The 24,429-nt window shown below is 45.7% G+C and overlaps 1 protein-coding gene across 2 annotated transcripts in view; it reads left to right on the top strand.

Moving 5' to 3' along the window:
- pip4k2aa (phosphatidylinositol-5-phosphate 4-kinase, type II, alpha a) overlaps nucleotides 1-24,429 on the top strand; it is a 35,446-nt gene that overhangs the window by 7,461 nt on the left and 3,556 nt on the right. For both annotated transcript variants that reach the window (XM_072712082.1, XM_023800259.2), the window contains 7 exons: nucleotides 13,268-13,365; nucleotides 14,360-14,456; nucleotides 18,542-18,694; nucleotides 19,332-19,478; nucleotides 19,848-19,886; nucleotides 23,327-23,440; nucleotides 23,830-24,070. In XM_072712082.1, the coding sequence (XP_072568183.1) occupies nucleotides 13,268-13,365; nucleotides 14,360-14,456; nucleotides 18,542-18,694; nucleotides 19,332-19,478; nucleotides 19,848-19,886; nucleotides 23,327-23,440; nucleotides 23,830-24,070 (889 nt within the window). The remainder of the gene's footprint in view (nucleotides 1-13,267; nucleotides 13,366-14,359; nucleotides 14,457-18,541; nucleotides 18,695-19,331; nucleotides 19,479-19,847; nucleotides 19,887-23,326; nucleotides 23,441-23,829; nucleotides 24,071-24,429) is intronic.

Genomic DNA, 24,429 nt, shown 5'->3' with positions numbered 1-24,429 from the left:
TGTGTGTGGAGTTTGCATGTTCTCCCCGTGTCATTGTGGGGTTTCCTCCAGGTACTCCGGTTTCCCCACACAATCAAAAAAAAAAAAAAAAAACAGGCTGAGGCTAATTGGAGTTACCAAATTACCCAAGGGTGTGCGTGTGTGAGTGTGCCCTGCGATGGGTTGGCACCCCACCCTGGGTTGTTCCCTGCCTTTCGTGCCCGTAGCCTATGGGATAGACTCCAGAGCCCTGCAACCATGAACAGGACCAGCAGTTAGAGAATTTTTAAAAAGTGGGGTTTATCGGTACATGCAGAGAACACTGAAGTCTTGCTTTGTCATGTGACCTTGAGGAAGTCCGCCAGTAAACGGTGAGTAAGAATTGGAAGCTGTTTTGAAGTCATTCGCTGAGCAGCAAAATAATATACATAATATAATATAAATAAGTACCATTTGACGTTATGTTTGTCCTTATTGGAAAATTCAGTTACCGCAAATAACTGCATTACTGGTTCATCAGTCTTCTAGAACCACTTATCCTGCAGAGGATCACGATGAATCTGGAGCCTTGTGATCACACTTTAAATATGGTGGATTTTCGAGAGTTTATTTGGTTTTTAAATAGCATGTCTGTGCTAATGGTCTAGGTTGCAATGGCTTACTTTCTGTGAGACCTCTCTATTCTGCCAAATTATGTCTGCACAAATGTTAACCTAATTTCTTGAACATTAATTATTCTTCTGTCTTTTCATTCAGAGTTTTTTCTTTCCCTCTTCGGTTTATCTGCAAGGCCGTTTCATATGCCTCAAATGGACCGGTCCAGTTTTCCCCGTTTCATATGCCTCGAATGGACCGGTCCAGTTTTCCAGCTGATATTTTGTTCTCTCTTAAAGATGGAATTCTATTCATACAAATTGAATTTATGTAAATCATGTTTTATTAATTTTAATGAAATTAAAATGGAATTCTATTTATTTTATTATTATTTTTTAAATCTGTGTTTTTTTAAAAAAAGCAGACTTCAAAACGCACACCACCCATTGAGGTGTATCCATAAGGCATGTAAGCATCTTGGGAAATGGGATCGATTTTCCAGCTTTTCCTTGCCTTTGCTCACTCTTTTGTGGCCAGTGGCTTGAAGTTGAGGTTTATGGGAATCTTACTATCAAAGGACCAATTTCTGATATTTATGCTGGTTTCCTCTTGGTACTCCGGCTTTCTGTCCCGCAATCAAAAAACAGGTGGTTTAGATGAGTTGGGGTGTGTCAGTTATCCATAGTGTGTAATGCTGTGTAATGCTGTGTGTGTATGTGTGTATGCGTAATGCTGTGTGTGTATGTAATGCTGTGTGTGTGCGTATGTCTGTGTGTGTATGTAATTCTGTGTGCGTAATGTCTGTGTGCGTAATATGCTGTGTGTAATGCTGTGTGTGTGTAATGCTGTGTGTATGTATGTGTGTGTAATGCTGTGTGTGTAATGCTGTGTGTATGTATGTGTGTGTGTGTAATGCTGTGTTCTGCAGTCCCATCCAGGGTGTCCCTGGCCATATGCTCTGTGCTTCCAGGAAAAGGCTGCAGACCCTGCATGGAATGGATGGATGTGTATAATTTATATGTTATATGTTCAATAGCCACTTTATTAGGTTTGCCTAGTTAGAACTAAGTAGGTCCCACTTGTCTCTGGAGCCTCTCCAACAATGGACAAGCTCCGCATGCAGAGGCCTCTCTACACACCACTGTTGTACGGAGCTGTTATTTTTGCACTTGTGGGCTTCCCCTTCGTTTTAATGAGTCTGGCCGCTCTGCCTCTAACTTCCCTCATGAACAAGGTGTTTTAGGCCACGGAAATGGCACTGACTGCATGTTTTTTGGTCATTGCACCAATTATCACTCCCATCACTCTGAAAACCTGAAACTCTGAGATGTGTGAACCACCACATGTGGCAACCAACAATCACGCCACAATCAAAACCACTTAGATCAGGGATCTTAGCCGTTCTTATGCTTAACTGGACAGTAAGTGAGCCTCTTCGTTCTGTGTGTATGTGTTCAGTTGCAGCCACATAATATTCTGTTTGTAGGAGCAGGCATACCTAATAAAGTCCCCGCCGAGTGTGTGTGTATGGGGGCATCTGTATATTACATTGTGGAGACCAAATGATAAAAACCTTTTATTTTGAATGAATGAAAGTTACATTTATGTACATTTATATACATCTTTTGAAAGATGCCCTGGGGTCTTTTATGACCTCAGAGAGTCAGGACCTCGGTTTTACATCTCATCCGGAGGACGGCACCATTTCACAGCACAGTATCCCAGTCACTGCGCCTCTTCCAGCAGCAACCCAGTATTGCTAGTAGGAGTGTAACGGTACACATATTCGTAACGAAAATTTTCGGTACGGGTCTTTCGGTTCGGCACGCTTAAGTACTGAAGGAATGCAGCAAATGCGGAACCTTTGTGTGTGTTTGTTTGTTTCCCCCTGAGCAACATTCGGAAAGGGGTGGATGAAGCTGCCTTGCTACACATGCGTGCGTTCGTCCTGATGTGAAGCTAGAAGCTGTTAATGTGAATACAAGTACAGCATACTCATTTTTTTAAATTAGTATTGTTATGCTTTGTGTTTTTTGAGACTATATTCCAACTGTTGCACAGTTCTAATATGAAGCTGAAAGTTGCTGATGTGAATACAGTACAGATCAGGTGCAGTTAATTTTCTAAATGTGCATCTTAATGGATTTTTTTTTATTTTTTTTTACTTGAGAGAATATTTTCTTTTAAGTAAATTTTAGTTTCTTATTAGTAGGTTGCAGCAGTATTGACAGAGACTTTTTATTTAAGAATGACAGTCATACTTTGTTCAGTTAACCAGTTTAATGAAGGATAAAAATAAGCATTTTGTGTTTTGTTTGCATCTGTGAGTGAATGGTGTGTGAGTGTGAGTGAATGGTGTGTGAGTGTGAGTGAATGGTGTGTGAGTGTGAGTGAATGGTGTGTGAGTGTGAGTGTGCCCTGCGGTTGATAAGCGATTAGCGGGTTGGAAAATGGATGGTGTTTTGTGTCTTTTACCCCCATTGTACCTAACCATTTTTTTTTTGTGTACTGTTGTACCCCTAATTCCTAGTTGGTCTCCCATCCACGTACCGGCCAGGCCTAAACCTGCTTAGCTTCAGATGATTAACTAGCCTGAACCTTCGGTGGTATACCTGCTGACCGTCTTGGGACTTTTTTCCAATCCCCACAAGGGAAGACTCAATTTTATAAAATTCTGTGACTGCAATCACTAAAATAGCCAAAGGTCTGTGACCCTGTTTCTTTGGGTACTTACGGTTAAGATTAGGGCTGGGTTAGGAGTTAAGGTTGTCATTGTTGGAATTTGGGTTTGGGTCCACAAAAATGAATAAACGGTCCCCACAAAGATAGGAATACAAACGTGTATGTGTGGGCGTGTATATTTACTATATGTAATACAGTGGATAGCAGAATGTATGATGGTTTGCACGTACTTTGGCTTCATATACATCAGGCAGTGTGTGGCTCAGTGGGCTAAGCCTGTGTGCCTGTAATCACAAGGGCACTGGTTCAAACCCAGCCTCAGCATGTCTGTGGGTCCTTCAGCAAGGCCCTTAACCCCTAGCTCCCTGGGTGCTGCTCTGGGTGGCTGCCCTTTGCAGACAGCTTACTCTGCAAAGAGCAAGTTGAGGGAGGCATAAAGACAAGTATCTATTATTATACTTTAGTATTAAATTACTCATCAAAGATGATGAAATATTATTTGTAGTCAAATGGTGTCGTAATGATTTTAGCGATTAGATTTGCATCATGGCAAGAAACGGCCAAGTTGCTTCTGATTTCTGCCTGACAGGAGTTCAATTCCTGTCAACATGAGAAATGTTTACCAGTAAAGAGGCCAGACAGAACTCAACAGCACCAAGGTGGAGGCAGGTTCCCAGGTGGATGTTATCGGTCATCGGCTGGTCAAGACTGGCACCCATTATGGGCAGCCCCACCTGTCAGACCGACAGGGGAAAAGTGACTCATATTCCAGGAGGTCGATTTTCGCTCGGTGAGGAATTTAAATGGACCGTGCTGCTTGGCCATCTGCTGAGAGTGAAATGAGAGCACCCTTCAACTTGAGGCACGTTAAGTATGAGCTGTGGAGGAATGATTTTTTTCCCCCAGCGTCATAATAAGGCACGCTGTCGTCATGACAACTTAGACGCTGGTGTATCCACACAACGTAAATGATGCAGGAATGGGCACCCACTGCCCTGAAGCATAACAAAGCAGACCTGAAGCTTCCGTTTCTTGCTTTTCCCAGGTTCTGGGCTTGTGGGTTTGTGACCAGCTGCGGGTTTGGTTTCTAGCGAGCTACAATCGAGTACTGCACTTGTGTACTCCCAGTGACGTTGGAGCTGTGCTTACCACCTCGCTGGGCTGTTTGCTGCTCTGCGTGCCTTTCCCAAACACACACCCCCGGTTAGCAGTGTTAGGGACAGTGTCCCCAATGTCAAAGTTAATGGGTGGCATGTAATTCAGATCTCGTGCATCATCCTGAATGGTGTGCCGGTCCCAGATGATTTTGAAACCTTTGTTTTCCATTTCAGTCCTTAAGTTAAAGAGAATTCATTTGCCAGCCGTGGCTAAATCAAAAGAATGAGCCTTCAATAAAGACTCGCTCAGACAAAACGCAGCAGGCTTCTGTTTCATGTGAGCTCAAAATGGGCCATTTTAAAATAACTCAATACCAGCCCCAAGTATATTTTTCTTTAAATTACATGGTGCAGGTCAAAATAACATGAATCACATCAGTTGCACAGCACGTTTTTATTAATTTTTTTCAGTGAGGGGGAAATATATACTTAAAATATAAATATTGAAATATGAAGATGTTTCCAGAACGTGGCCCTTACTATAATTAAGAATTCTGGTTGTATGTAGCACACCTTATTATGTCCAATGTCTGCCTGTGTCCGGCTCCCCATGGAGGGGGGGTAAGATGGGGCACAGCAGCCTGAGCTCCCGTTCTGTCATGGGGGGCAGACTTTGCCACATGTCCAGACGATGCTCGGCAAGGACCCGTGTCCTTGAGGCTATTTGCAGGGCGTCTGTCTTGATGTCCGTTTCTGTGGTGGATTATCCGCACGCAGACCTCCCATGTTGTTCCCAGAATCTAGCGATACAAGGTGTGGGCTCATTGTGGGTCAGGCAGCATGCCAGTGATCGGAAGGTCGCCGGTTTAAATCCCGGAGAACCTACAGGGATGTCGCGGTCCTTCAGTGAGGTCTTTAATCCCTAATTCTTCCAAGGACTTTTTGGGTGGTTGGGTGGAAGTATGTTACTTTGCATAAAAGCGTTAAATATAAGTGTAGACAAACGCCCATCGATTTGCGGAGTTTCCTTTTAAAGATCGTTTCGTGGCCCCTTCATGGGGTGTTGCATGGCTGGAGTCCTGTGCTTCCTGGAGATGATCGGATGTCTCTGTGGGTGTTCTCCTGGATTTTCGCTTCTTGCTCCTCCTTTCCTCTTTTTTGCTGAGCCTGCACTCAGGGCTGGGGCTGTAGAAAGGGGGTGGGGGGGGGGGAGGGTTAGCTTTGTGTCCTGTGATGTTTAACAGACGCTTCCTGTCTCTGTGACGCTCTCCGAGAAACGCAAGGACTTCCATGTACGAGTCATTATCCCCCTGGGCGTCCACTGTGACTGCGGTTCCAGCTTTTTTTGTGTGTGTGTGTGTGTGTGTGTGTGTGTGTGTGGATTATGTTTATATTATATTGTGGGGACCAAATATCCCTTATTCAGGTCCTCACAAAGATCTGTGAATGCAATCAAAAAACTTAAAAACACCAAAAGTCTCATATTCAGTTTGGTTACTTATGGTTAAGGTTAGGGTTGGGTAGGGGTTAAGGTTGTCATGTTGGGATTAGAGTTTTCCCCATGAGAAATGAGTCCCCACGAAGATATAATTGCACACCTTTGTGCTTGTGTGTGTGTGTGTGTGTGTGTGTGTGTATGGGTGTCTTTCTTAGAAAGGTTGCACAGATACACGGGCAAAAAATAAAACAGAAGGCCCTGGTAGTTTAGCTCTAAATGTAACGCACACGGCTGTTTGTGATGCTTATAGTGTCTTCGTGTCTGTTCTCTTCTTCATGAAGCCATCATCACTGCCTTTCACTTGAAAGCCACATCTTCCACGACCTGTACCTACCTGCCCCGACACACCCACCTCCTCGGCAGGTGGGATTCATTCATCCACCATGGGTCAGTCCCCCTGTAAGAGTCTCCCTTTGCTGTGTCTCATTAGTGTCAGTCTGACAGTAAGCCTGATATCTCAGGGGTCTTTCCCACCAATTCCTGTCCTTTCTCCATTTGCCCCTCCTGTTACATATCCACAATATAAACATTGTTATCCATCCATCCATCCATCCATCCAACTGCTTATCCACTACAGGATCACTGTGACATGGAATCTATCCCAGGATGCACCAGGCACGTGGCAGAGGGACAACCTGGATGGGATGCCAGTCTGTTGCTGGGCACATGCTTGGACACGTTTTGGTCAATTTGTTTTCACCTTAAATTTAATTCTGAAAGTGTGTGGGGTAAATGGGGTAAAATGAGCTGTCACGCTGGGGTAAACATGGCTTTGATAGATCTGATGGCTCAGTGCTAATTAATGTCGTGATGTGCAGTTTGGCTCAGTCAGGTGGATGTCTTACAGCTTTCATTTTGAATCTGGCTTAGAACAGTACTGTCTCCGTGGGTCTTGTGGCACGCTCTGTTTGTTACACATGTAAATAAGAAAACTCAGGCAGGGTAATAATTTAAATGATCAATATAATTGATTTGCGGGATTGAGGGATTTGAAGTCCCTCTTTCAGCACAGAGGTAGCCTGTGATTTAGGCACAAGCTATGTTAATATTAATGGGTGATCAGTACACGTTCATAATCTCTGGTCACTCAGCTCTTTAGTTTGGTTGGGTGGGGTTGCTATTTCCTACACTCATGCCACCAACAGGTCAATTAGGAGTCAATTAAGCGGTCAGTTAACATTCAGTTAATTGGCTGTTTTGGATGTAATTGCTCTTACATGTTTGGTGGGGTGATTGAACAATTGTATTTGATCTGCAACCTTTTACATAGGGACTTTTACTTTAAAAAATTAGATTTTTAAAGGGGGCCTTAAAACTTTGCAGACTGTTTACATGCACATAAAGCTAAATAACACACTGAAGCAAAGAGAAAAACCAGAAAAGCTTAATAGATCACCTTTAAATAATTACTTTTGGAATGGAATTATCATTTTACACTTTTAAAATAAAAAGTTTACGTAAGTGTTGACATAATTTACATAATTTTGACATATTTGTGCAATATACTGTATGCCATTAATGTCAATCTAAAACTAGGATGTAAATATAGTTTCCTAAACATGGCCAGTCATAGCTCATTCTTGAAATATTACATCAATCCATCTTCCAGCCATTTATGAAGTACTGGGTCACCTAGAGCATGTCCCAGGAGGCTAAACGACGTCCCATCCATCACAGGACAATTTAGAGCTCATGTGCTTCTGGACTGTGGGAAGAGTCTACAGAAACATAAGGAGCGATTCCAACTCCACATGCCTATCGCATGGTGTTTTGTTTCAACATTTAACCAAATAAACTTGCTTTTTTTCTTTTCATTTACTGCTATTTAGTTACTTGGAGACAGTAGTTATTTATTCATCATATTCATATTCAACGTACGACATTTCCACGTATGATGGGTTCTTCGGCACGTAAATGGAGGAGCATCTGTATAGGGTTGATTTCTTTTCATGATTAAAATGCATTTGCTTATTAAGTGAGCGGAGGCTAATTATCTGAGTGTGTAGGGTAATTAGCAGGGTTTATGTTTCAGTTCTTAAGTCTGGCACTTACTTAGCTCGGTCCTTGCATGAACCGCGGGGTTAGCCCGGGCCTTGCATTAACCGCGGGGTTAGCCCGGGCCTTGCATTAACCGCGGGGTTAGCCGGGGCCTTGCATTAACCGCGGGGTTAGCCGGGGCCTTGCATTAACCGCGGGGTTAGCCCGGGCCTTGCATTAACCGCGGGGTTATTCGGGGCCTTGCATGAACCGCGGGGTTAGCCCGGGCCTTGCATTAACCGCGGGGTTAGCCCGGGCCTTGCATTAACCGCGGGGTTAGCCGGGGCCTTGCATGAACCGCGGGGTTAGCCCGGGCCTTGCATTAACCGCGGGGTTAGCCGGGGCCTTGCATGAACCGCGGGGTTAGCCGGGGCCTTGCATGAACCGCGGGGTTAGCCGGGGCCTTGCATGAACCGCGGGGTTAGCCGGGGCCTTGCATGAACCCCTTACGACTCCCATTCATCACCCCACTGTGGCCGTCATTGAAAAATTATTTAGGCTTTGAAATAAAATGAGTCTGGGTTGGAGGAACATCCTCAAGCAGCTTCTGTAAGGCCGAAAGAGCAGGAGGAAGGTCTTGGTAGACCGTATGAAATCAGCAGGCTATTTATAGTGCCACCATCTCACACAAGCCCGCTTGCCGGGGATCAGCAGATTAATGTCAGGATCATGGCTCCGTCTCCGGCCACGTGTCCTAGCGCTGTGAGTCTGCACCCCCATCTTACCGTCCCGTTTCAGATCTGTCCTGATATTAATGGCAAGCACCTTATCCTCAAGCTGATTTCTAACAGAAAACCTCACTGCAGATGTGTGTTTTCTCTAGTGCAGTTATAGAATATTTGTTTATTGTTTTGATGATTTTATGTGCGTTTTATGAAGACTCTTGTATCAGGGTATTTTTATATGTAACAGTGTGTTGCCTGTGGGCTGTATTTGAACCAAAAGTGTCAGCAAAGCCATTCGGTGAAAAATCAGGTGTCTGAAATTTTGTGCTCTACCTTGGATTGTTCCAGGGTCCTGTCCAGGATGAGCAGTAGGAAGAAGGATGAATTTCAGGTTATTAATTAATGAACCCTTATGGTATATAAGTGGATCTGTGATTTGATATCTGGGGTTATTTATTTCTGTAATATCAGTCCATCTTCTCGCTGGTTTGGGTCATGGGGGGCCTGGAGGTAGCACAGGGCTGGGGAGCACTATGCTGTCCCTCCAGGGTTTGGGGTTTTACAATCGCAGAAAATTACCGCAAAATCTAGCCCAATCCGCAATATTTGCACGCTCTTGCAATTTTTCGAATTTACCGCAGGATAATGATTTTCAGGAAGATCTGGCCAAATCAGCAGACCGCTTGCATTTGGCCCGTGACACATCCTGTGATGCCATCACAGTGCACATTCACGGGGAAGATGAGCACAGATAGTACGTCTCATTTACTAACAAGTTGAGGCATTGTAAGTGGGTAAGTTGAGGCATTATATGGAGCACAGATGAACATAATCTACATAAAGCAAACCATGGACACATTAAACTATTTTTGTACCAATATATTTGACTGCAGCCCAGGTTGGATTAACTCACAGCTACACTTCTGTAGATGCTAATCAGCCTTTAATGATCCAGAGCCGGGGCTCGGGGAAAAATACAATGCATACTTGACGGTACTTGTGTTCTTGTGTTACCCGTTTTACATCATCTTCCATTGCTAAAGATCAGTTCCAATAGTCAGGAATAGAAGTACGGGGGACACTAAAAATCCGCGGGTGTCGTTCTTGCCCCTCCCCAAATATTGAGGATACATCGGTTTCATCCTCGCCAAATGAGACCAGTCCCATGATTCACTGTGTCCCAAGTTCTTTCTTGGGAGGCAAGTTAACAAGACTACTCTTGCAAAGACCACAAGTGCGATCTTTGCATTCTTGGCATTGAGAAACACCCACAGTGACGAGGTGAGTGCTAGCAGAAGACCAAGGGTGTTTCTCAAAATGTGTACTCGACCGTACTTGTGTTCTCCTGTACTCACTTTGTGTCATCTACTGTGGGCGAAGACCAGTTCCAGTACTCAAGAACAGAAGTACAGAGGATGGGAAAAATCCCCAGATATTGTTCTTGCCTGTCCCCAAATATCAAGTATGCATCTGTTGCATCCTCGCCAAATGAGGCCAATCTCGTGATTCATTGCTCAAGTTTGTTCTTGGGAGGCAGGTTAGCAAGACCACAAGTATGATCTTTGTGTTCTTGGTATTGTGAAACACCCCAGATGTGTCGTGGTCCTCACAACGTAACACCGGAACCTGTACCACAGTGTTTCCCAACCCAGTCCTCAGGGACCCCAGACAGTCCACATTATTTCTCCTTCCCAGCTTCCAACCAATCAAGAACTCCGAATACCTGGCATGGGTGTGTTGGGAGCCGAGAGAAAACAAAAACATGGACTTTCTGGGATCCCTGAGGACTGGGTTGGGAAACACTGCTGTACCATAAACAGGCAAATACATGACTTACACTGATTTTTATTTGCTTCTTATGTTTAATTGAGAGTTTATTTTACTAACACTTGACTAACTTGAACCAAAAGAAAGTTTTTAAATACATACCTGAGTCCATGGTTCTTGAATTCCGAAAAGAAATAAAAATGAGCACTGAAATGTGATACAAAAAAAAAAAATACCCATCCATTGTACTCACTTATCTTGTGGGGGGTCTGGAGCCTAACCTGGGGGGCCCAGGATGGGGCACCTACCTATCACAGGGCACACACACACCTATGGGCAATTTATCAACTCCAATTAACCTCAGTATGTTTCTGGACTGTGGGGGAAACCCCATGCTGACGCATGTTGAATGCAAACTCCACGCATGGACTCAAACCCAGGTCCCCACGGTGTGAAGAAACAGTGCTAACCACTACGGCACCATGCCAACCCTATAAAAGGAAACAAACAAAAAGCAATTAGATATCTTTTTCTTCACTGGTACTAGTTTAAAAAATCCCTGAACTCGAATTTTGGCCAATTCATGCAAACATTCCTCACACACACACACACACACACACACACACAATGTCCCCTGTAATGTGCTGGGCCCGCTGTATCTGCCAGGGTATCGGTGCCCCTACTGCACCCCTGCCATCCAGAGTGCCCCCTGCCTTGTGCCCACTGATTCCTGGGATATACAACAAGCTCAGCCCTGAATGGGTTAATTGAGGATGAAAGGATGGATAAAATGGAAAATAAGAAATGTGTATCAATTGCGTGCAAAACCAACATCTAGAAATGGTTTGGTTTTAGACATGCTTTTTTTTCATTAGATTGCATTTGAAGTGTAAGTCCTTGCATTGGTTACGGTGGGCCATTGCGACGTTGGCCTGCTTTGACCCGTGCGCTAAGCTAACAGCTGTCGTTTCGGAGCCTAGACTGGTGCCTCCCGTTCTCCTTCTTCTCCTCGGCCTGCGAGCAGCCTGGTATTTTCACCTCGTGAAGGTAATGCACTTTCACCTGGGTATTTAATTCGACTTTCCCTGGATAGCTGGAGGAAAAGCTCCTCTTGATATTTTTTCCCCCCGTTTGCTCCCGAACTCGCGGATCACGGCTGCCGTCAGGGACAGATGGCCGCAGCCGGATGGGGTTGGGGCCAGGACTGGACACGCCGCGTAAACGCATTCAGAAAGCGAGACCTTGAAGCTCCCTGCCTGCCGACGTGTCCCGCATCTGCCCAGTGCCTCGGAGCACTGGGACACCCTGTTCCCCCCCCTCTGTGTGCGTGTCCCCTGTCTGAGAGGCAGCGATATTGTATCCTCTCTGAGTGGCTGCTACACAGGGAGATTTAGCTACTGCTGTGGCCTCTCTCTGGCCAGATGGTGGGAGCAGAAAGACGATCATACCATCTCTTTGTGTTTCACTGTCTTTAAAGGGGCGTAGATTGAGAGATTGCCCCCACTGAGCATAACGATACAGAGACACTTCGCCGAAGTGCCTCTGCGTGTACAGTACCAGTCAAAAGTCTGGTTTTAATGCATTTGTCTGTATTTTAGCTATGTAATTCACCTTATAGGAAAAGGCCTTGAGACAATCAAATAATGCAAATCAACCCTATGTCTATGCGCAGGTCTACATTTGTATGGTTTGAGAACAATGCTGGGGTTCTGCTGAATTTCTGAAAATCGACAGATCATTTCTCTTATTCGTAGAAAGATGCCAACCTGCACAAAACACTCAGGCTATGTTGCAGTAAAGCGTCATGGATCGTCAAATGCCTGCGGCTTCAGTTTATTGCACATATTTTTTCTTTTTATGCATCTACACAAGTCTGTAAGTTTTCATGCCATATTCCCATATTTTTTGTTTGTTTTTTGGTTTGCATAGACCCTGAGGGTTAGGGGACTCCTATATGCCTCTATGAGCAGACAGGGTTTGCATGTGGCGCTAACGTATGTGCATTCCGTTCTCCTGACTTGTGTCCTGTCTCCATTTTTGCTGGGCTTGCATGGGCAGCTCGATTACAGGGCTGTGTGGCCTGACTTATCCTCTTCCTGCGGAAAAGCCTAAAAATCCCGCGTGCCAGAGTGTTCAGAAATCAGTGGTGATGTCTGTCATTGGGAGTCCTTATTGCCTGTTGCTCAGGTAACCGCCTGTCTGCCTTCCTGAAGCAGAGAGGTATGAATGTTGGGTCTGAATCCCAGAATGTTTGCCGATAGTAAAGATTCAGAAGTGTGTGTACGGGAGATATTTTTAAAGTCGGCTAAGCAGACTTGGCTGCAAAAATTGTTCAGAGTGGTTAAAATTGCATGTCGGAGATGAGCCTTTCTTGGTTGGAGATCTGTTTGTTTGGGGGTTGGGGGGAAGCTTAACCACACATGAGTCAAACCACAGTATATTTCAGCATGATTTAGATGCTAAAAAGGTCTTTACGATGATGATTCGTGTACATCTGGAGTGCTTTTGTAAAGAAGCCTGGTCTTCAAGTTCAGGCTTGTCGTGCAGCTCCCGTAAAGCCAGAGGCCTAACCTGCACATCGCCGCGAACAGGTTCAAACAAACTTTTAAAAATAAACTAATTTTAAAATAAACTGTTCAGCCGTGGGACATGCATTCCAAAATGATATTTTAAAAGATTTTGAGCGCAAGGTTCCTTCATGCATTTTAAAGATGTAAAATAATGCATCATCTTATGAGAGATGCAAATTACAGGACTTGTTTTCAGATATTTGGATTTATGAATGGAGTGTTTTCCCAAAATATCTATGATATTATTTAAAAATTCTTCCTCCTTATTTTCTGTTAGAATTCCAAATGGTTATGATCTATTGTGAATAGTTGTAGAACATGTGTGCATTGTGCTGGGACTGACCTCAGAAGTATGAACACGTCCCCCCTGCTCTGCAGATCATCGAGCTGAGTCACATCCAGATCCCCATCATGCTCATGCCAGATGACTTCAAAGCCTACGCCAAGATCAGGGTGGACAACCACCTCTTCAACAAGTGAGTGTGCACTCCCGCCCCCAGCTGATTGTGTGCACTCCCGCCCCCAGCTGATTGTGTGCACTCCCGCCCCCAGCTGATTGTGTGCACTCCCGCCCCCTGCTGATTGTGTGCACTCCCGCCCCCAGCTGATTGTGTGCACTCCCGCCCCCAGCTGATTGTGTGCACTCCCGCCCCCAGCTGATTGTGTGCACTCCCGCCCCCTGCTGATTGTGTGCACTCCCGCCCCCAGCTGATTGTGTGCACTCCCGCCCCCAGCTGATTGTGTGCACTCCTTCCCCCAGCTGATTCTGTGCACTCCTTCCCCCAGCTGATTGTGTGCACCCCCGCCCCCTGCTGATTGTGTGCACTCCCGCCCCCAGCTGATTGTGTGCACTCCCGCCCCCAGCTGATTGTGTGCACTCCTTCCCCCAGCTGATTGTGCGCACTCCCGCCCCCAGCTGATTGTGTGCACCCCCGCCCCCTGCTGATTGTGTGCACTCCCGCCCCCAGCTGATTGTGTGCACCCCCGCCCCCTGCTGATTGTGTGCACTCCCGCCCCCAGCTGATTGTGTGCACTCCCGCCCCCAGCTGATTGTGTGCACTCCGGCCCCCTGCTGATTGTGTGCACTCCTTCCCCCTGCTGATTGTGTGCACCCCCGCCCCCTGCTGATTGTGTGCACTCCCGCCCCCAGCTGATTGTGTGCACTCCCGCCCCCTGCTGATTGTGTGCACTCCGGCCCCCTGCTGATTGTGTGCACTCCTTCCCCCTGCTGATTGTGTGCACCCCCGCCCCCTGCTGATTGTGTGCACTCCCGCCCCCAGCTGATTGTGTGCACTCCCGCCCCCAGCTGATTGTGTGCACTCCCGCCCCCAGCTGATTGTGTGCACTCCCGCCCCCAGCTGATTGTAGCCGGTAACCTTGTACCATCCATGTTCGCTTGCCAGCTGATGACTGCAACTGACTTCTTTTTGGATTTAAAGGAACTTTTTTCTTTTCCCCCCTTTGCTGTAGGGAAAACATGCCTAGTCACTTCAAATTTAAGGAATACTGTCCCCTCGTCTTCCGTAATCTTAGAGAAAAGTTCCTGATTGACGACCAAGATTTTCAGGTGAGTGTGGAAGGACAGCTGAGCACAAGTCCTGTTGTTGGGCTGTTTACCTCCTAGGACACTCATGGTGTCCCTTGTGGGAGCTGCACTCTGGGTCCAATAATTGGGCCACATCCCTCTTAGGAGACATTTCTGATCTGAATCCTGTCACAGTACACAGTAGTCACATATAATGCAGAAAAACGATTATGAAAGATTCAGTATTTCCTGTAAATTCTGTGATATGAAAATACTTGTAAAAAAAAAAAAAGATTTCTGCTTTATTTTATGAAATAATAGAATAGGGTAACTGGATTCAACATCATTTTAAAGTATGAGAAGTTTTTAAAAGTTTGAAATGGCAAAGACACCCTTCTGAGTATTAAAGGACACTCTTACCATAAAAACAATTTCCCTAGTGTGACAAAATCAGCTGATATTAACTAAGTCTTTTATCTTGGCTCCAGCATCAGTATTGTGGAGCGCCCCTGCGTTTCTGCAGTTCCCAGCATAATGTTAAATTTAGCTACTTTGTGAAGTCTCACAGCTTTTACTAAAAGTTATTTAATACCTGTCAGCTGTTTCATACGTCAGGGTAGCTACAGTCTTCTATTTCTGTCACACAAGTGATGTATTATTTAATGAAGAGAAACGTTTGTGCTTTTTAAATAATGTTTCTCTCTGAAGTTAAGCAGAATAGCTGATGAGTGGAATGGAAAATAGCTGAATTCTTTAAAGGGACCTGAGTGTATAAAACAATAGTGTAAACCTGTTACTTCCTAATGGATGTTGATGGAAGATTGGACAGGGCGTTCGCTCGTGTTTTTATCTAACCTTTCCTGCACCTCGGTTCCGGCAACGAGCCACTGGAAGCGACGACCCCCAATGCCATAATTGGCGAAAATTAGCTTAGATGCTTAACATTTACATTTACGTTTATTTAACACACTTTTTCTCCAGAGTGATGCACATTAGAAACATACGTGCTGTAAAGGGGTTGATTAGGCAAGAGTGCGGATAGACTGAGCTCCCGGTGAATGCCCAGGTAGAAGTGCAAGCAGTATTGGAGAAAGAGCTGCTCAGCAACTTCTAACAAGGCAAGAACCTAATAGGACTATTCAGTAATGAGAAGTGCAACATGAAGAACATTCCGGGGATATAGAGAGGCATCAGGCTAGCAGAGGAGGCTTAGTTTAGACGCTTATGTTTAGACACCTTGAGAAAGGCCGTATTAGCCGAGTCGCACCAAAAGCAACACCTTTCCCTTCCCGCAAAACTGCTCCACTGTCTGCAAAGAGCTGGATTAGCCTTCCGACCGTTCGGCTCGTGCGCCTGCGGCCGCGTCCTGTAGGATAATTACGCTGTCGCCGCGGCTTTGAAGCCGGGGCCTGTTGCCTTGGGCTCAGATGAAGGCACTGCGCCCGGCACTGGGCCTCGCCCGGGCACTGGGCCTCACCCGGGCACTGGGCCTCGCCCGCCGGCCACGGAGCCAAAACAGGTGTCTGCCGGCGTTAGATTAACCATGAAGGAATTTGTTCAGCCCCTTGCTCACATTAAATTGAATTTTAATCGTGCTAGTACATCATGTCTGTTCTTTTAGTAACTGAATGCTTCCTTTTTTCACTTACACAAAGGGGGAGGGACACGTTTTTGGACACTAGTCTATTGCAGAGAGAACATGTTCACAGTTCACGTCTGCACTTCAGAGACATCAGTTCGCCTGAACCACATGGTTTGTTTTTGTTTTTTTTACTGGGAGTAAACCTGTAGTATCCAGAAGATCTCCCCCACAAACACAGGGTGAACTTGCAAACTGTAAGTATAGCCGGGGATGAGAATCAAACCCACAACCCTGGAGGTGTGACATGGTGGTGCAGACTGCTGAGGCATGCCCCTCCCTGATGTGTGCTATCAGTGCTGAACATGTTGTGACACAGATACAGATACAGAAAGTACCCTTTAAGGCTTCCTCTGGGCAGACACTGGGACCTTATTCTGATGCCTTAGTGGAAATTAAATTGAATTGAATGGACTGTCATTGTCACACAATCTGGTTGATGAAAATTTATTTGAGCAGTTCTTCTGAATGTGCATACAATGACCTACCCTGAGACGGATGTTCTCCACAGACATACATCATATCAGAAAAGTAGGTTACGTGCACAACACAGCATCTTACCGCTGATGTGAACGCAAATGATGATCGGGAATAAGTCGTTGTCGGACACTTGGGAGCAGACAGATGGGAATGGATACACAGTATACGTAATAAAAGTGCGTAAAGGTCATTGACTGAGGAAGGTCAGCCGCTTGTGTCAGCAGGAACATGAAATATGAAGCAGGTTTTGAGGAGGCCTTAGCTGCTTGCGAGAGGGGGGCGTCGGGGTCTGTGGCCAGTACCGGGACAGAAGGCGGGGGGGAGTGGCAGCTGACCTCGGCCTGCTTGGGGATGCACACGCCCCCACCCACCAGAGTGTTGTTTGAAATTCAAATTAGCAAGAAGCCTGATAAACCGACTTCCCCTGTAAAAAGGGTTAAAGGGGAACCGGCTGCAGCAGGAGGACGACCAAGATACATTTATAAAAGGCAAGTAGGGAAATAATCTCAAATTAGAATTTCTTGTACTGGTGAAACTTGGAGCAAATCCCCCCACCGATGTGGCACTGAGGTTCATCTGTCAGTCACATCCAGTGCATTAAGGCAGACTTTCTGCCCGTAGGAGGGGCCACAAGAGGCAGTGCCAACATGGAGCATCAGTGATGGCCGGCAGCTTTATTTTAACTTTTTTTTCCCAATAGGACTTTCCGATATCTGCTACTGTATTTGTCAGTAAAGCATCGTTGAAGACATTCAGCAGAAAATGCTTTGGACTCCTTAAACCCAGAGATGTTACAAAGAAATGCATATTAAAATTGGCATGTTTGGCACATTTACATGAAATGCATCCTGGACGTAGGGCTGCATGTTTTGAACAGATTCAGCTGCGCTGTCAGAGAGGAGCCACTTAGAGATGTTTACATGGCTGCATGCCAGGGGCTGTTGTCCTTTCCTCGCCTCGGAGGGGGTGTAACGCCTACAGTCTGCCAGAGCCCTGAGTGCCATCTAATAAACCCAGTCGCTGGAAGTGGCCGTCTGGACATCTGGGGGGCTGCAGCCGAGGCCTTTTTATAATTGCGTTTTGCATCAGGCGCATAAGCAGCGTGCAGCGGATGCTGACACCAGTGAGAGAGAGCTTGGCCAGGCGGCCCCTGTTCAGTCACCTGCTTCAGTCTGCCGGCGAGCTTTTGGGTCTCCTTAACATAGCAACAGGAAGCTGCCCCCCCCCCCCCACCCCACGTCTCAGGTCCTGGCAGCTTCTTTCACTGATGCTGCCTGGTTACCAAAATAATAATAAAAACAGAAACTAGAAACTCCCAGCTTGGTTGCCAAGGTAAAGGCGGTTGTGCTTAGCGCTCTGTGAGGGCGAGGTGTGCTCATCTACCTTTGTCGACCCCCACTGATACAGGCTCTGACCAGCCTGGGGGCTCCGACACAATGCCCACGGTGCCCCGCCCTCAGGAACACTGAAAGCAGTTACTGTATATTAGATGACTTCTTTAAAAAAAAAAAAAATAATTTTAATCTTGCATTGTGGCAATCTTCTGCCACAAAACCGCTTTAAATTAACACAAATGAGTGAAAATGCAAATATAATAATAAGATTCTACTGCTGTGTTCACTCCCTCTTAGAATATTTAATAAATAATTCCTGTAATTCAGTGCACAACTGTAAGGTTTGTACTGAAATCAAGGTTCAGTATTGTTTTCCTTTCGTGTATATTGAAATACTACCAATCCCATGCTGCCTCTCCCTTGAATTTCACACTGCATTGGACATCGATTATTTACATTTTCAGGTATATAGGATACATGACGTTCAGTCGCCAGTGTGTTGCTACCGAATTGGTGACTGAGCTTTTGACATGCATCACCTTTGATTGGTGGGATTGTCTTCGAGGTCTAAATCTTGGTTGTCTTTGAACCCAAGCTGGTACCGGGGGAGAACCTTTGGAGAAGGACTTGGTGGAGACAGACCCAACAGCGCATTTCTAATGTACCTCCCACAGAACGCCCTGACACGGAGCGCGCCCATTCCCAGCGACGCCCAGGGCCGGAGCGGCGCTCGCTTCCACACCACGTACGACAAGCGGTACGTCATCAAGGCCATCACCAGCGAGGACGTGGCCGAGATGCACAACATCCTCAAGAAGTACCACCAGGTGGCGTATTCCCCATATGCAGGAAGTCCTGGGCACGGACAGCAGTGTCCCACTCTTACCCTCAAAGTTAGTTTGGTTCCAGTGGAGTCCTGCATGGGAAGGTCTTCTGAAGATGACTGTGAAACGAGGCATCAACGATGCTTTCAGGCGATGCCTGAGGGTCACGTTGATAGAGGAAGCGTGTTTTTAATGTTGCCGTCACAGTTGTGGGTTTAAGAAGGCCTCATTTCTTAGAAGTGTTGATGTGTCATACCTGAGTGGCTATATGGGTTATGACTCGTGCCCGTGATCAGAAGGTCACCAGTTCGAATCCCATGGTTGGTAGAGTGATGTCACTTTGGTCCTTTAGCAAGACCTTTAACCCCAATTGCTTCAGGGACTGGCTGATCCTGCTCTTCTGCTTATGTCACTTAGGATCAAAGCATCTAGCAGATGTAAATATCTGACTCATGTACTGAGAGAATCAAAATCCTACTAGCATGAATGCAGGAAGGAATACGTTTCCAACCCCATTGTATGATAACGCTTCAACAGGTTCAGGAGACGTCCACTTTCCAGCAGGGCAGGCGGTGAAGGTGGTACTTGGGTCACGTCCATGAACAGCAGCCTATCTAATGAGCTCCATACCATCCCACAGTTCATTGTAGAGTGCCACGGCAACACGTTGCTACCCCAGTTCCTTGGCATGTACCGCCTCACGGTGGATGGGGATGAGACCTACATGATCGTCACACGCAACGTGTTCAGCAGCCGACTGGGAGTCTACAAAAAATATGACTTGAAGGTAAGAGTCAGTAATCTGTTGCCAGATTATTATGTTGTTTCGCTTGGAAACCTTTACAGTCATTATCTGTTGTGATTTGTTTTTTTTTTTATTGTGGGGTGACTGGGGAGGTGTGGGGCTCTTCGGGTTAGGACACTATGTCTGTGATAAGAAGGTTACTGGTTCAGATCCCAGGGCTGCCAGAGTGATGTCACTGTTGGGCCCTTGGGCAACTCCCTTAACCCTCAGTTGCGTCAGGGAGCGTCTGAGACTGTTTATGCAAAAGCAGTATGTTGCTGTGGATAAAAGCATCTGCTAAATAAATGTAAATTATATGTAAATTTAAATGTAAATGTAGCGTAAATGTGATATTTCTGGTTTGTTTTTCAGGGTTCCACAGTTGCCAGAGAAGCAAGTGACAAGGAGAAGGTAAATATACTTAGTAACCTCTGACATATTCGGGTAGTCTTGTGGTTTTCTGTGTATGTTGTGTTGTCACAATAGTCCCCCAGCCACAGTCTCGGTGTCACTTGAGTTGCTCATTCTTGCATTTTCATTTGACTGTGACAAGTAGTTCCTCTCCTCTGTTAGATATTCTACTAGCATAGCTATACAACTACGCTTCGGTGTCACCCAAGAACTGTTAGCTTCTGGGCTGCATTCAGATCAGCACAGTCTTTAGGCACCAAGTTAATCAGCTGTGTAGTGTGTGGATGTGTATGGTTAAGAAAAAGAAAGTACAAACGTTCCTCTACTTATGAACTTCCAACTTACGAACTTTCAGACATGTGAACGAAGAGGATTGTAAAAATTGTGTTCCTTGGGCTCCCGTTTCCTGTCCGCAAAATCAATTTTTTTTTCTGCGCGCCAGTTCCGCCTAGTACGACTGGCCGCTACTCCCGCCGTGCAGCAGTGTAGCGTGCGGACTCCCAGCATCCTAGTTCTTGCGTATACCCTTAAAATTATATTTGAATAACGACTTTCAAGTTAAGAACGGCCGTTCGGCACGTAACTCAGTCGTAAGTAGAGGAGCGTCTGTATATTTGAATCAGATTGTCACTGAAATGAGGCTTTATCTCCTCCACTTGTTGGCACAGTGACTCTGACAGTACCATCCTTGTCTCACTTCTCCATTGTCTGAAGTCTGAATGCCACCCCTGCTGTGTGTGTGGAGCTCGCAGGTTCCCTCAGGTTCCCTCATGTTGTATGGGTTCCTCCTCCTGGTCCAAAGGCTTGCAGACAGGCTCACTGGAATCTTAAAATACTCCTTAGCGTGTGGGGTTCTGTGCCATTTTCACTCCCCGTTCTTGACGTTCCAGGTGGCCCTGACCTTTTTAATATGACTGGATGTTTAATAAAATCTTAGACCCTTCTGGCTGCTCTCTGACTTTCTGTTATGCGAGTGGGCTGGCAATATTGATGCAGGCTTTTCTGAAGTTCAGCGGGTTGAAGAAATGCCAGGTGCGCTGTGTGAAATCGCTGCGATATGAAAGAATGACCTTAAGGAACTGGAAAAAAAAGAAAAGAACGGAACTTAACACAAGTGTACGCGGTGTGGAAAACTGCACTGCTTACTGATGCTTAGACGTGGGGACAGAGGGTCCATTTTATATCTAATATACAGGTTTTTTTTGTTTCACTCATTTCTCAATTTATGGGTATGTGTCTGTGTATACTTTTTTTCCAAACTGCAGCCTGGTTCTTCTGTTTCTCATTAATGAAGGGCTTCTTCCTTGCTTTACGGGACTTCAGTCCTGCTTCTAGAAGGCTGATACGATCCTGTCCTAGCAGTGCACTTCACACCTGCACTTAATGTTTCCCATTCCTTTTGAAGGTCACTTGATGTCATCCTATGATTCACGAGAAACTGTCAGATAAGTTAACAGTCATCTCCGGCATTACAAAGTCGCTCCTGCCCTTTTTCCTGGCTGGTTTCTGGTCGTTCCCAGTGTCTCCTGCTTCACCTTGTTCTTATGTACTGCTGTCTTAGAAATTTTGAACCTGGAAGCAACCTGCTGCCTTCTGCCAGCAGAACCACGATTAAACCAGGATTTAAAATGCAGATTTAAAAAAATATATATATAGTGGTGTCTTATTTTTTTCCCCAGAGCTTGTATTCTGGGCTTATGATGGTTACCCCCCCCCCCCCCACATGTGCTTGGTCTCCTTGGTGACCTACATTCTGCACCAGCCTGTTTGGCTCAGCACTTTCCTAATTATTGCACTAGTTCCTTGGTCCCTTTGCAATGGCACAGTTACACCCTGGGGGAGCTTCTCTTTTCCCTCATAAGATATTTAGGAAACGTTTGGCCGATTGCCCTGAATTGTAATTTTTGTTTATATGTTCATATTTTTTCACCTGTTTAAGTCATGCACTCGTGCAAGCTTCAGAAGGGTAGTATTCGCCATTCTGCATAAATGAGTCTCCATTTCGAGGTCTGATGCGACTGATATTCAAGTAGGAAAAAAAAATTCTAAACACTGTCTAAACTTACAAAGTGGTACCAGACATTGCAGAAGGGTTTAGATTGCAGCGTTGGTATCTCGATTTTTCAGTGTCACGAAGGTGAGGATTTCCTCAGACTTGCCATCTTTGGATTAGAAACTGTAGCTTGGTATGTGATTGCAGAACTTTCCGCATTGGTATCTGTCATCGGAACACTTTCACAGGTAGCCATCTAAGAAATGCCCCTCCTGTGTCCTCGCTACCCCAGTGTAAATGGACTTTATCTTCGTTCACTTAGATTTACCCCAGACTACCTTAAACCCTTAAATCTTACTAACCCAAAAATTCGACTTTGTGATACATACCCCGGAATCCCATTTTGTTCATCCCACACATTTTTAATTGTTCTTAATGTGATTATGCATAATTTAAATAACCCACAGTCAGTTTTTTAGTGAAAAAAGGATTATTATGTTAGATTTAACTGATATTTCGCAAGCATTTACATTTTTCCATTTGGTCTGTATGTCTCTGAATTAATCACATTTATGCTATCTTGTATAAGCTGTGGCAGTGCAGAGTTCACCTTCTGGATGTGTCCAGCTGTAAGAACTGCTCATTCACTTCAGAAGCATTTAAATTAATAATCACTCAGTGTAACCACAGATGTGTGGTGATGGTGAAACCATAAAAAAATCTTCAGCTCGCATAAGGTGTGGGGGAAAAAAAAACTTAGTTGTTGGTAGTGATCGGGGATGTTTGTCACACAGGAATAGCAAAGTCTCCTTAAGCCCCGCACCATTTCCCACAGGTGACAGCAATCCTGACATGACCAGAAAGCGGGATGAATGTGTGTGTAAATGGATAGATTAGTGTCATCAGTACGTCATCAGTACGTCCCGGAAATCGCTGACCAACACCAGGTGCTGGATGAGTCATTGTAGCTTGTATTAGAAATCATAGCAAAGTCTTATTTATGACAGATTAAAGAGGAAAGATGTCTTATACTGAGAGCAGTAAACATGGTTTTCCTGTGTTAGGTTTCGAATTTGTTGTGGTCTTGTAAAACATCCTGTCTGTGCGTGTGTGGCCGTCAGATGAAGGTCCCGGGGTTAGTCTGTATGCTCCCATCACCAGAGTAAGTGCAAACTGAACACTTTGCAGAGTTCTACATGCCCGTAAAGCATAATCCCACGTTGTCCAGTGACATCACTGAACAAGGGTCAAGACGAACTGCAGTTAAGTAGCTCCACAGCACCCTCTATGGTCATGCAAGGTACAGCAAGACATGTACACTTTACAAGTGTTAAACAGCTTGTGTATTATACTTATTAAAGAGAACATAGAATATAGATTTCAGAGAAGCAGTACAGCTGTCCATTGTGGAAGGAATTTAAATTTGACAGCCTTCCGTTACTTTTAGGCCAAAGATCTCCCGACATACAAAGACAATGACTTCATCAACGACGGACAGAAGGTGTACGTCGACGAAAACAGCAAGAAGATGTTCTTGGAGAAGCTGAAAAGGGATGTGGAGGTGAATGTGGCATCCGGGGATAGGTGGGGCTTATGTAGAATTTAGGGACCCCCCCATATCGGATATTTGTATGAGCTGTTGCACCGGGGTGAGCAGGATGCAAGCAAACGGGAGAAGGAGTTTCCGTTTCTGTTTCTGTTGGTGTGCAGCAGCCTGTAACTCTGCAGAAGCCTCCAACCTCTGGAAGGGCAAATGTCTGGCTGCTTTTGGGAGGCTGGCAGCTGCCTCCGTCCCGTTGGTCCTCAATCTAACAAGGTGCAGATGTAGCCATGTTGGTGCACGTCAGTTACTTTTGAGAAAAACAATGCGCAAATGACATGAGGGTGTACTCGTTTGATTACGTGTGTAGTTACATCACAGTTTACTTAGCGCTGATTTCCCTTCCTCAGTTCCTGGCCCAGCTGAAGCTGATGGACTACAGTCTCCTGGTGGGCATCCATGACATAGAGCGGGCGGAACAGGAGGAGGTGGAGATCGAGGACAACGATGGGGAGGAGGAGGGGGAGAGCGACGGCGGGCTCGTCAGCACCCCCCCGGACAGCCCCAGCAACACCCTAGACAACAACAGGGTGTTCGGCACTGGGGAGTTCGACCCCAACATCGACGTTTACGCGCTGAGGAGCCATGATAGTGAGTCTGACCGCCGTGTAACTGTACAGACGCGATGCTTCTAACGGAATCGCAACGTGCATCGCGCACGGCCTTCACTGGGCACAGCTAACGACATGTTTCAGGTGGGATGGCGATGGGATGGGTGGAAGGATTAGCAACTTTGGAGGTGGAATGGATGTAGGGTTAACAGGAGGAAGGAGGGAGGAAGGAATGGGGGGTACAGGAAGATGAAACGGATATTTGGCCAAAGGAAGGGCTGCAGCTGGGGGTGGGGACAGGCATCGCTGTTTGAGCATGTCTTCTCCTTCCCCCCCCCACTTCAAGACAACCATTCTCCTCCCCTGTAATAGTCTTTCATGTCCATTTAGCCTGGTCCC

The sequence above is a fragment of the Paramormyrops kingsleyae genome, chromosome 1 (genome assembly GCF_048594095.1).
Source record: "Paramormyrops kingsleyae isolate MSU_618 chromosome 1, PKINGS_0.4, whole genome shotgun sequence".
NCBI classification, from domain to species: Eukaryota; Metazoa; Chordata; class Actinopteri; order Osteoglossiformes; family Mormyridae; genus Paramormyrops; species Paramormyrops kingsleyae.
This window is presented reverse-complemented; position numbering and strand designations above follow the sequence as displayed.